The 13,773-nt window shown below is 38.4% G+C and overlaps 1 protein-coding gene across 7 annotated transcripts in view; it reads right to left on the bottom strand.

The window, feature by feature from the left end:
* EVC2 (EvC ciliary complex subunit 2) overlaps positions 1–13,540 on the bottom strand; it is a 59,530-nt gene extending 45,990 nt beyond the window's left edge. For 3 of the 7 annotated variants that reach the window (XM_018067256.2, XM_018089289.2, XM_018067270.2), the window contains exons 1-7: positions 13,399–13,540; positions 12,788–12,853; positions 9,152–9,338; positions 7,014–7,123; positions 6,215–6,277; positions 2,595–2,729; positions 964–1,115 (exon numbers count right to left, since the gene is read on the bottom strand). In XM_018067256.2, coding sequence (XP_017922745.2) covers positions 964–1,115; positions 2,595–2,729; positions 6,215–6,277; positions 7,014–7,123; positions 9,152–9,338; positions 12,788–12,853; positions 13,399–13,539 — 854 coding nt within the window. In that variant the 5' untranslated portion in view covers position 13,540. Of the gene's footprint in view, positions 1–963; positions 1,116–2,594; positions 2,730–6,214; positions 6,300–7,013; positions 7,124–9,151; positions 9,339–12,787; positions 12,854–13,398 lie in introns of those variants that run through there. The other 4 variants (XM_029962876.1, XM_018067263.3, XM_029962862.1 and 1 more) reach the window with 4 other exon arrangements.
* Positions 13,541–13,773: the final 233 nt, after the last annotated feature.

Raw genomic sequence — 13,773 nt, 5'->3', positions numbered from 1 at the left:
TCCTAACTATCCCTGAAATAAATTAATACTAAAGTGATTTTAAAAAGTATTTGATCCTATTCTTCTTAATATTCACATAATGATTTTCAGGATAAGTCTTCTCAAAGCCTGAGTTGCTATAAAAGCAAGGACCAATGTGCAATTTACAGAGGTAAGTACCCAATTATCAAGAAAAGACAGGAAATAATAATGCTGTTAGTTACCCTTTAAGAAACAAAATTACATCCATAGTCCTGTAACTTTTCAGCTTCTACAGATTTTATAGTTGCATAATACTGCCTTTCACACACTTACCAGGAGCTAATGGTAATACTGAATAAACAACATCCACTTGTCCTCACATTAGACCTTTTTATCAAATTCAGCTGAAGAACAGATGATCTTTAACAGCAGCTAAAGTCAAACAGCCCTGACTGGCCTTTCAGCAATATCAAGAGAGTTTCCCTGCTCTACCGAGTGGTCCCACTGATTACAGGTACGTGGTGTCTTTCTGTCAGCCCTACAAACTGTCACACCTTAGACTCCAGGTACTTCCAAAATACGCTGCTGAACAGTAATGCAGGCACCCAGCAGGGGCTCTCCTTTCTAGGACAAAAGCCATCCATTTGAAAGCAGAATGTGCTCAGCAAGAGTAGAACACAACATTTCAACATTTCTTTGTACACAGAAAGGTTTCCCTTTACTTAGTGAACCACAGAGACAAAACTAGATGTTCATTTGGATTGGAAGTCTTGCATGTCTAAGGCCTAGATGGAGTTGTGACTTCTACAGGTTAAGCAATATGAATATAATAATTTTCAGTTCCCACAGTTGGTTGTTTAAAAGTTCAAAAGCCTAAGGTACTGCAGCAATACGTGTAAACAGACACTATATAAAAAAAACCAATAAAGAGCACATAAGCAAATCAAAGATTTGACTGATGATAAATGTAATAAATATGATGTAATAGCAGTGAATTCTTACTCTTCTAAAGCCCGAAGCATATTGCCAGGTTCTTCAAAGGACAGAATATCGATGATTTGGTCATTCATAATTATATCTTCACTGAAGAGATCACCTGAATTAAACTGAGAATGCTCCAGTTTGTGATTTTGGCTGAGTTCATGCTGTATCTCCTAAAAAAACAACAAAAAAAGAGAAAGTAGGAAAAAAAATTATAATGAGTAATTGATCTAATTTTGTTGCAGTTTATCTATGGGTGAGAGGGTTACTACTTATCATCACTCTGAAGAGCTGGAGAGGGTGTAAAGAGGTTGTGCAACTCAGATATGTATCTGAAATCAAATATACGACTTTTGTTTCAGGCTGATCTTTTTTAGTATATAACTGATCTGGAATACAAGTAAAGAAACAAATGGAGAACACAGAACACTTGTGAAAGTTGTCTAGGAAGTTACCTTCCACTATGAACTTCCTAGGGTAATTTTTTTTAAAAATTGCTGTGATACACAAATTATATATGGTAAGATTACAGCGTTATGAGTGAACAGCATGAAAAACTAATTCTGTGCATAACGTGACTCAGTTCGCAGAGATGCCCTTCAGACTGAGGGTTAATAAAATTACTATACAAAAACCCCACTATAAATGTCTGCTGCTAGGACCAAGCCGGACCTGTTTTACTACTTCATTATCACAGTTTCTTCTGTAAAATGAAGGAAGTCACATCCTTTTCATTTTAAGAGATTAACTTTTCAGACATATCATAAATAAAACATTGACGGTGTAACTTTCAACCACAGAAAATAAGGCTTCAAGTGATTTGTGAGCTACTCTGGTCAGTCCAGAGGGATGAGAGATCCACCACTGTCTGGGCAGATGAGGGGTTCAAACCTCTCAGCACACCTCTCTTAGAGGACTGCTCCCATCATGGTAATATTATGACTGAGGTCTCTAGCTCCCTCCCATTGAAGTTGCTCTACTTTACATAAATTCAAAAATAATTAATAGAAGCAAGGGCTGGATTTGGGCCAACTTGATTAATATTTATCAGATTCTGTATTTTCGCTCTCTGTTCCAGTACGTACTGAAATACTTTCTCCAAACAGGCAGAGCTTGGATAAAGAACACTGAAAATGCTCCATCTCCAAACCCGTCTGTTTCGCTTAATCACTCAAGAGATTAAAGCACATCCAACGAACTAAGAAACCAAAATTCAAATCTCTATTCCTGATAATAAAAATAGAAAAAAAATTGTACCCAATTCTGCTATGCTCAAGGCAAGTTGTCTATCCCCTTGGCAACTGTTTATAACCCAGAGACATTGTGCCTCTAATTTTGAGGGATGGAGAGAAGGAAAGGAAATGAAAGGAAGTTAATAGCCAAAGGGTCATCTCCCTGCAATCTAGAACTAACACCCAAGTACTGACAGCAGTTGTTTTTATCAGGTTATCATTCTTATATTCACCTCTAAATCTGATTGTGCTAAAGAATACAGGTTGTAGAGACTACATTACCTGTGAAGCAAATCCACCACTTGGTGGCTTTTTATTTATCTTAAAAAACTCTTCAGACAATCTGTTTTAGCTAGCAAGTTATATCATCAGATATGACTGATGAAAATTAAATAAACCCTCATACACAGTATGACTCACCTGGTTTTTACTACAGAAACTCCATTTTAATATTTGGGTTCGGTAAATGATGAGAAAAACAGCACATGTCAATACAAGGGAAATGAAAAAAGCGATGAAGAACCCTGAAGCAGTGATGGCATGGCTGTACATAATCTGAAATTAAAAGACCATATCATAAAAATTACATTAAAAGTACCTTTTAAATACATATAAAGATCAGATCATAACTAATTCCAAGATTATAACTGTAAGAAACATAGTAAATTATTTTTAAATGGCTTCACACAACTTCAGGGTTTCTCAGTATTATGTTATCTAATCACTACATTTGAATGAATATTTTCAAACAAAAATGTATTTTCCACAGGTTTCAAAGTCAGCATGGTTTGTTACATTCCAAATTCCTGTGTAACTCTAAGCAACAAAACTCCCACAGATCAAATTTTATGTGCTGTGACTTTCGGGTGTCCAATACTTAACAGCCTGTTTCCAGAGTCACCAAACTCTTCTAAGTCTTTTTGAAATTAATGTCATTTGATGTTGCTCAGAGGCTCTGAAAGTCAGTCAGATGCTGGTTACCTTTAACTAATGGCCATTTCTTGATTCAATAAAACTGACCACAGGGAAAAAGTACCAATATGAGTTCAAGATAAACATGTAACTGGCAGTTCACAAACCCACCCAATCTATATGCACCCTTGCAGCTTCTGCATTAGCCTGAGTCAGAAAAGAGTAGCAGGAGCACTGGAACAGTGAGTCAGATAACAACTTTGTAGGCCTTTACTTTAGCTCTTAACTTAATCTTTAAATTGAATTGCATTAAAAATTAATTTTTACTTCATGCTCCATGTAGCAAAAGTTAATTTAGTGTTTGTTTAGTTCTATGAGATCTCTGGATGAAAAACATAGCACAGCTATTAGTATAATGTTTCACCAAAGCCTAATCACTCTGCTGGGGTTAGGAACTGTAAATAATTTACATGTTGCTTGAAAGATGGGTGGGTCATCTCTTGGAGCAGAAATCTGACAGTATTCCATGGAGTCAATGGTAATTCTGCATAGGAAGCAATAATCAAATATGGTCTAAAATTTAAGAAAGGTTTATTCCAATTTAATAGCAAATTTTATCCTTTACTGCCTATTTTTTCTTTCTCTGATGTTTTTGTACACTGATAATCTGTCTTATCTCTAACTGACAGGAACTGCTTCATGTCAGACTTTGTTTCACAGGTTCAGCTTCTCAAAGCTGGTACAGCTGCTCAGCACTCATTGATTTCAACATGTTTTTAGTTGAATTAGGCAATGATGTCAGTATCAAGATCATCAAACATTAATACAGCCTACTGTTTCACAGCTCCAAGAAGATTCACAGTTTACTTCACAGTATTGTACACTCAGAATCAAAAATTGCTCTAATTGACAGAAGTATGCTTAAGTTTCTTTATATGGTTTGGTTTTTTATACTTAAAGAACATGGGCTCTGGAAGGACAGTCCATGTCATTGTGGGGCTGTAAAGCCCAGGAGGAGAACACAGCTGGTGCTTAATGCCATCTGAAAGCACCACAGAGGAAGCTGCAGGGCAGGTGCCAGAGTCTCCACTCAAGGCAGGACCAGTGTTGGCCCTGCAGGTCAACCTTCAGACCACTGACACACCAGTAAGCCTCAAAAGCTATTCCCTAAGCTAACTTCTAAAGCTATCCTAATAGTGGGAAGAGGTATTACAGGCCCAAGTTTCTTTCAAAAACTGCTGTGCTCCAACTGCTTTGCATGATTCTGAGGGAAGCAAGCCTCACAAAAATCAGATCAAAGTAATTGTCATCTATCCTATGCCACACGCTCCGATGGGAGAACTTCCCTTTGCCCTTTTCTCTACAGCTTCCCATTCAGCATCAAACCCACCCAGCCAAGGGCAGAGGCACACAGTACTCACAGCCCCTGAAGCACTAGAGGAAGACATATGGCACAGACACTCAGATGAGCAACACTCATATTTTTTTCATAACCCACAAAATTACCTTGTCACAGGCAACCAGTTCCTTTCTTCCAGCAGCACGGAAGAGAAATCTACAGGGTTTGTAAAACTTTAAAGAACAACAGAGTAACCAAGTGTGCAAGCAAACCATGTGAAAGCTGATGGGACCAACCTAACATGGCACTCCCTTGACCACGTAATTAATTCTTCTATTTTCCATCCCCAAAGTCAACAATTTGTATCCACTTAGTCACATATGTGTGTTGGCTTCAACATAGCCATGAACAGGCCTAAATAGTGATTTTTAATAAATAAATTTGAGATGGAGAGCATTTTTGACAGCTGAAGAGATGAATGAAATACAATATGTCACACCTTTTTCACTTAATCCTAATTTCCTTGCACAAACTGATTTCATTCTGAAACACCTTATGCTTGGCCACAGCCCAAAGCCAAATACTATGCATGTGAAATGTGGTACGTTCCATAATTTCTGAGCTTTATTTTCCAAAAATTTACAGTATTTTCCATACACCTTTACCACACATTTTAATTACAAAATCTGTTCATTTACTAAGTTCAAATGCAGCTGAGCTAACTTTACCCACTGATAGAATAGTCCCTAAGAACTTTTAGAGGTCTAACTATCAAGTTCAAGTTGGGAAAAAACCCAAACACACCAAAAAGGTTTTACATATCGTAACAGATTGCAGAAATTTCCATGGTGTGCTGAGACCAATGTACCTTACAGTCCTAGCTTAGACATCACCAACTGCTGCAGATCAATTCACACCGAACTTTACAGAACACCATTCATGAAGCTATTTTTATAAGCCAGTCAGCTACTGCATGGCTTACACCTTTAAGAATAAGAGTTTCCAAAAGATACATTTATGGCAATTCAATGGGTAATTCTTAGCTATAAAAATGTCCAATCCTTTTAAATATTGCTAGATCTTTATCCAAGAATGAATTCTCTAGCTTATGTATAATTTTACTTTATATCATATTTAATTATGGCTTTCATTTTAACAGAATGGGCACTTGATCTTCAATTATGAGAAAGCCAAGTCTGGAAATACATCTGTTACAATAATAGAAGCTGAGAAGGCAAAGATCCCCAGCAGAAGAGAATATTGGAAAAAGAAGCCCCTGTGCACAATCTCCAAATACACTACTTATTCCAAAAAAATGAAAGGCAAACATTAAGTTTGCCACTCTTACTGCAGTTTTATTTCTAAGGCTTGTGCAGCAGCATCATAGAGAAACCTCTTCTCAAGAGGTGGAGGATAACCTCAGCCTTTTGTAAAGACAAAAAGCTTTCTCATGGTGGCTATGCACAGGAGCAGGTGAGCATATTCCTCACTGGAGTTTTCTGTGCCTGTACAATTCTTCAAATGAAAAAACATGGCAAGGAGTATAATGGAATCTTTAAATTTTCTGTATTAAATATTGCTGTTTCAAGACAAAAAAAGACCCCTTATATTGAGTCCTGTTTTCTTCCTCTTAAAAATCTGAGAAGACCGAACTTGTGTATAATTAATAGCCAATAGCTGAGTGATGAGACATAAGTACATCAGTACCTCCTTAGCTCCTAGGATTTAGTTTAGATTGTCCAGAAGTATAAGCAGGAGAGTCAACATAATACTAAATCACAGGATTTACCTTGGTCTTTTTTTCTTCAGTTATGGTGAACGATGCTGTCAACGATACGAGATGTGTTTTATTCTGAGAGATATAAAAAAATTACCTGTATTAAGAAAAATAAGAGCAGAATCCACTGGCAAATAGCCTGGAGTCTCTAGAAAAGCCTCTCCTTAGAAGATAAGCTATACTTCTCATTAAGCATAAAGCTAAGATAAATCTGATAGGAAAATGCAGTGTACTTAGGGGTAACATTAACACACATGGAAGCAGCTGCTCTGTGGGATACACTCCCCTTCTCATCACACAGATGCATATCCCAATGTACACAGTATTACATTTTTCTGTGCCTATAAGATCTGGGTTGATTGAAAATGCCCAGAACAGGAGCCATAGTCAGTGCATATGTTTTTACTCTTATGTTCCCTGTTTGAAGTCTTCCTTTCTGCTACTCTAGTACCACTCTCATGCACATTGGAGACTTTTTCCTCCAAAACTTTCAGTCTCTCATAGACTACAGGAATAGATACATAAGTATGTGGAGGACACCTATTTCCAGGATACATAGATAAACTGGAAAGAAATATAAAAAGTAGAAAAAAAGCTACAGGACAACAGACAACCCAAATTTACTTAAGAAGGTCTATGACCTCCTAAGTTGTGAAGAATAACTCATGTTTATAAATTTTTATATTTATAAATATCACAAAGTATTTATAAATTCATGGTAAACAATCAGAACTTCTCCTAAGAACTTCATTTCGTTAGGCAGACAAGAACAAAAACTGTGAAGAGCAAAATAAAATTGTGAAGGGAATACCTGTGATGAACTGCTGAAAGTTAGCTTTGCAGGCAGTGTCAAGATCCTGCCATCCCACATTTCTTTTGCATCAAGAAGTGCAGAGTAGTTGATTACAAAGTGTTCTCCACCTTTTAAACCAGAGAAAAAAAGCCAATCGTATAGATTACGCAGGTGAGGTACATCTGCCAGTGCAGTGGTGGCCTCTAAGTAATTGTGTCTGCATTTTCTTACACAGAACAGGAGCTAACTGATTTGAAAACAACCCAGTACAGTTGCATGTCTTCTTTCATGCAAGAAAATGGGGTCAATCTCAGAAGAGCTGAGTACCCAGCTGAGCTCAGCTGCAGTTAGAGATGCTTGGCAAATTTGAAAAGAAAGTTCAATATAAATAAAACATTTGAGGAGCTTTTCAGACTGTGCTTCCTTGCCAGCAAAAGTGCTCTCCTAGGAACCAAGCTGCAATAAACTTGGAACACTGACTGCAAGGGAATTCAGCAGAGGAGGCAGCCAGAGCCCACCAGTATAGTCCAGAGAGGAGGCATATGGATAGATTTGCTGTCTGACGAAAATTTCTCTAAGATCCCTGGGGAAGGCTTTGGACAGCACTGGAGCTTTTCCCTTCTGACACAGCAGATGTCCCACACCCAGAGTAGACAGTTCCTGGCCAGCTGAGTCCAGCAACATCCTTAATAACTGCTGCCTTGAAGAACCCAAGCAAATTTGGCCCAGGATCTGTAAATTGCATTAAATGATGCCACAATCTGCTGAAAAGCATCATTTTTTGATACTAAAACTCAATGTGATGTATTTACAAATATTTTTTATAATAAAGCAGAGAGCCTACATTAAAACCACTAACTGGCTGGTTCTCCTCCTGTTGAAACCACAGAGAAATCAGACAGATTTCAGCTGAATTTTGATGCATGGTGCACTGCAGTACTGAAAAATTATTATGGCTAACATTCAGCACAACAATACATAGGCCAGTGTAGGAATAGCCCTTCTATCCAGCCCTAGTGGCAAGGTATGGGCTGACTTCAGAATTAACACAGTAATGACCAAACCTCAAACTATGCAGAAATCTGTTCTGCCGGATTTTCTTCCACTGCACTATTTTTGATGCTGATTTGTACAATGTATATGGGCTGGAAAAGCTAGCTTCAGTTCCAGATTCAGTAATTATAAATAAATTAAATAATGGCTCCAACTTAGCTTACTAGATCAGCTCTGCAAGCCATTTTTTAATTCTTTCTCAGGGGCCATTGTTTCTTGGGAATCTCTGTTGAGAGCCAGCAATTTTGTGACATTTTCAAAACGACCAGCCCTGTAATCAGTACCACTACTCACACTGTTGTTATTAAAAATGGAGCCTGGCTACTCATTTGCAATCAGACAGCAGCCCCAAGTCTTCTCATTTCCCTTATCTATTTGGAAATCTTTTGCCATAAAACTATCATAACCATAGATTCTTCAATCATAAACAGGTGCCAGCGAACTCTTCTGAAGCTCCAAGAGAAATATCATTACCATCAAAAGCAAGCTGCTAATTTTTGATGTTCTTGTGCTTAAGAAGAAGGAGATGAAGAAATCAAGAAAGGTAAAATTTTATGCATGTGCACTGATTCGACTGCTACCACAGGAGCAGACTGACATCAAGACTGGAACAAGTTTCTCTCTGTATTACTTGCTCAGTTTGGAAAGAACAGATACTGAGAAGAGCTGCCTTATTTCTAATGAATCATCTTCCTTGCTTGCATGGCCCTTTGCAATTCCAATGCACCTCAATATCTCAGCAAGCCAACCTGCCACACTTGGCTAAAGAAGACTCAATATATGATTAAAATGGCTTGTGCAGAAGCTTTTAAAAATATCCAAAATGAACAAATACAGTCATAAAAAACTCTTTCATTTTGATGGCAGCAACTTTTACAGGAACAAGGGCCCACTTCTGTGCCTGTTAGATTGGAAGCAAATCAAAGGTGGGAGTCAAATTGTGAGTTAACAGAATTGGAAACTGCAGCTCAAAACCTTTCCCAGTTTTTCACCTCTATTAATAATCAAAGAATTTAAACCACCACAAATAAATAAATATTGTGATTTGAACAGATGCTCTTCCACATGTTTAGTCAGGGATACTTCCCTGCAGATTTCCTTACCTTGCAAGAATCTTTTCCTATAAATCTGTACACCATCTGTGGTCGTATTCCCACTGGTTTTTTGAATGCGTAGACCAGTGATGTTGTCCAGGAGGATAAGATCTGTAATGTTTGTTGAGAGCAATGTGTTGGTGTTATTAATCACAAGTGTAATGTATGCAGTTTGAGGGTCATGCTCAACATCCACCTGAAAACAGGAAATATTAGTATTAATGGTGCAAAACAGCTCTTATGTGCATCCTAACAGCAAAATTTGTAGTCTTGATTACAAATAAAACTTCATTATACGTGGAAACTTATTTTCTAAAGGCATTCTGAGTGACCTGCACATGAAACTACACTCAGCTTGATCTCAAACTCCCACAGAGATTTTAATCTTTGGTATGCCAAGCTGTTGCTTGGAGACAAAGTGGCAGAAAGCCAGAAGTTGGAAACCCAGCTCATGCAGAACCAGAAGGGTAATCAAGAATCTAAGTAACCCCATGATACCTCATACAACAAAACTGGATCATATCTTTATAACTACAGTCTGAAAAATTCTTAACTTTGAACTTTTGTACCATGAGGATATTTCTTTTCCAAGCTGCCCTCACTGCAAATTCATTCTCTCCATGCAGTGTTGGTCTCTATTTCCCTTTTTTTCACAGCAACCACTCTCTCTGAAAGACACCCTGTCTTGACTCGCCCTTCCCATGTGAGGGCAGATGGAGCCACCAGTGGACTTGGAAGTTTATGGCTCTGCTTCCAGCCAGTGGTGAAGGTCATAGGCTGATCACCAACCTCTAGCAACATGCAGTCATGTCATTTTATTTATTTATTCCATTATGCCCTTAAGTCTTACTGAGCAATTATACCCTCTAAATGAAATTACTTTGAGCGCAGAGTTGCTTATTGACCTCTCACCTTCTAAATTGCCTTCTATGTGCTGGTTTTAGCTGAGGTACAGTTAATTTTCTTCACAGTGGCTGGTACGGGGCTACATTTTGGACTTGTGCTGAACATAGGGTTGATAATATAGGGATGTTTTCATTATTGCTGAGCAGGGCTTACAAAGAGCTAAGACATTTTCTGCATTCCACACTGCCACACTGGCAAGGAAGTTGTGGGTGCATGGGAAGTTGGGAAGGGACACAGCCAGGACAGCTGACCCCAGCTGACCAAAGGGATATTCCAGACCACACAACATCATGCTCAGTATATGAATTGGGGGAAAGAAGGAACAATGAGGGATGTTTGGAGTGATGGTGTTTGTCTTCCCAAGTCACTGTTATGTGTGATGGGGCCCTGCTCTCCTGGGGATGGCTGAACACCTGCCTGCCCATGGGAAGCAGTGAATTAATTCTTTGTTTTGCTTTACTTGTGTGCGTGGCTTTTGCTTTCTGTGCTAAACTGTCTTTATCTCAATCCATGAGTTTTCCAGCTCTTACTCTTCCGATTCTCTCCTCAATTCTGCTGGTGGGGCAGTGAGCGAGCAACTGTGTGAGCAATCTTGCATTTTCTCTTCAATTTTCATTTAATAAAATTCTTAATTTACGGGTTAAACAAAGCCACCCTTCAGAGGAGTCTCAATCATACTGCCTATCTTCTACCACAATCTTCCTCAGGTGGCCAAAAAAACCACATTTGTTGCATGTCTGATTAATATTAAAACATGGTTGTCACTCTTTATTTTTGACTGGCTGTCAGACTTAAGCTAAATTGCAAAGGGGTTGAAAGAATTTACATATTTTTTTCCCTGAAAAGCAGCAGATGAGATTCAAGCAACAGGTAAGCTCTCAGGTTTGACTGCTCCTAGGAAGAACTCCTCCATACACCACTTCTACTGGCATCAGCGACCACTGGCTATCTTCTTTAAGTCGCTCTTCTAATTTGCCTGAAGATGTTTTTTTCCTGCTTTTGGAGCAGATGGTTAGGCTCTCAACCATATAGAGGACCAAACCCAATGGCAGTCACTCACAATGCATAAGCACCTACTCTCTGCTTTTCTCTCTGCTGCTGATGTGCATCATCTGTGTCATCACCCGCTGCAAGAGATGTCACTTAAGTACTTGGGAGAGTGGAGTGAAAGAGCACGGATGTGACAGGAGAAAGAAAGGAGGAAGGAATTTCCATGGAAGTTGAAAGGAATGACGGATCTTTGTTAGGAATAAGTCAGATGAACGAACTAGAAACAGAAAAGGAGGGGAAAAAAGTCATTGATAATCTCCAATTCACAAATGGTAGAAGGAGGAAAATGTGCAAAATTCACTTTTTTCCATCTAAAACAGCTAAACACCAGCATAAGCCAGTCTGTCTCTTAGCATGAAAGCATCTGTTCAGATGAATTAGGATTGAAGTATATGACAAGGTAAGCCAAGGAAAATAAAATGAACTGCAGTTGAAGGTGGAAGACAATCACATATAATTATATCATTTTCAGTAATTTACAACTAATAGCACTGCAAAAATATTTTCTGCTAATCTCAGCATCTACAACAGATGACCTTTGATTTTTGTACAGCAGGATTTTGTAATTTTTCATGAGCCTGTGTAAGGCTGTGCTGTGAACAGCAAAAAGAAACAACATGCAACTATCTCAAACTGTTCTTCTGAGAGGCTCTGGTATAAAAATTGGGAATCTACAGCCAGAAAAGCAGAATATTCTGTGTTATTGCTCACTGTTCAGCCTCATTAATTATGCTGTCATTTCAATAACAACATTATAGGTAATTAGTGCCACAAGATGTGATTCATATTTATTCTTCTCTATGCAAATGATCTGGTGCAGGTTATAATGTCACCTCTTCTGTACTGGTTACTGAATCCTCTACCCTCATATGCAGCACCTCAGTGGCTGAATTCAGATTGATCTTCAAGTTGGAGGCACTTTCTGTCTCCAAGGGATAGATAAGATAAACTGTCTGTAATTACAAAAATTCAGACTTGCTTCATTCAGTGTAAAAAAAAAGGGAAAAAAAAAAGAAAGGAAAAGTAACAGTCTAGGTACATCTTTCAACTTATGCCACATAAAGTAAAAGTAGAATGGAAGGTTAAAAAGTTTCTTATAGCAAGGAGGTCTTTGCTCTTCTTAAGTATTTACACGAGTCAAATGAAACTTTTTTTTCATTAAATACTGTGCTATAGGTGAGTCCCACTGAATATGCAGACTATGACACAATGGCTTTTCTGTGGCTGTGTGGTGGATGCTCAAAGACACAATGGGCATCACAGGGCTCAGTGCCTCATCCTTCGAAAGAAGTCCACACTTGACACAGGTAGGACACCCAGGGTTGGGCCAGGAGAGTATCTCAGAAGGTTTATCTCATCCTGTAAAATTTGTCTCTGTCTCTACCCAGCCTTGTGGCTGATTATTCTAGAGTTCATTGGGATTTGTCCATTTACAGTCTTATAAATTGACTGTGAGGTTTTTACTTTGACCACAGTCTAAAATCCCTTAAAGCCTGAGAGATTTTACTGACTTCTATTTTGAATCAGCATTGCAAAACTGTGCCTCTCACAGAGGGTGTGACCTTTTAACCATCAAAATGCACACACTCCCAAATACTCAGCATGGGCACAATTCAGTTTACACTTTTTAAAGGACATTTGGGTACAAACTTCTTACAAAATTAACAAGATAAATGTAAGAAAACTTACCACACCACATTTCTGAAGGGTTATTCCAAATTCAGAAGACACTGACATATTGGAAACATCTTCAAGCTATGGAGAAAGGGGAAAAGTCTAAACAGCGTATGAAAATACTATAATTCTGCAACACAAGTTAAATTATGTAAATAATGAAATTATTTTTAGAAAATTTAAAGGTACCAATCGTCTTCAAATTTAAGAGGTTTTTTATCGCAATAGTTATCCTTTTTTCTAGTGCACTTTTTTAGGAACTACTTATTCCCACAAGTAACTACTAGAATATTAATTGATATATTCATCTTTTGGCTATCAAATTCAAAAAATTCCCTAACAAAATACACTATGCACAAACTTTTCATCAGACTATACAGACCCTTTTAATTTACCAAGTGTCTATCGGAATTTATGCAGCAATCACATAGCTGTGCCTGTCACAGTAATTCTTTGGAAGTCTCACAACTAGTTGGTGTTGCTGGTGTCATCTCAAATGAACGTAATCATCTGAGACAGAATCAGAAATACACTAATTGGATAGTAAATTCGCAGCAACATTCACTTTTTATAGGATTGCTACAGTCTTTACAAACATTAAAAGTGGCAAACCATCTTTTACTGACCAGCTGGTGGTTAAGATCTGACTCCCGTTTGAACAAAATCTTCCTCGTCCACGAGGGTACCAAAGCAAACAGCGAATGGCTCCACTGGTTGTCCGAGGCTGCAGAAGTCAAGGGCTGGTGAGGGGCTTTGTTTGCCCACATGGCCAGAGGGAAGGGCCCTGATGAAAAACAAGGCAACACTCAGCATTAGAGCTAAAGCTGGCTCCTGTGCAGCAGCCATTTGGTGCAGATTCCAGCCAGGGATGGGGCTCATGGTACCTGACTCTGTGCATGCAGTGACCAGCACTTAAAGCACTCAAAATCATTAGAGACAACAGAGATTGAGGCCAGACAGGAAACAGATGGGATTTGCCCCTCAAAATCCAGCAGGAGTTA

The sequence above is a fragment of the Manacus vitellinus genome, unplaced genomic scaffold (assembly GCF_001715985.3).
Source record: "Manacus vitellinus isolate BGI_N305 unplaced genomic scaffold, ASM171598v3 scaffold_0_pilon, whole genome shotgun sequence".
Classification (NCBI taxonomy): Eukaryota; Metazoa; Chordata; class Aves; order Passeriformes; family Pipridae; genus Manacus; species Manacus vitellinus.
The sequence above is the reverse complement of the archived record's forward strand: the minus strand, read 5'-3'. Positions and strand labels throughout refer to the sequence as shown.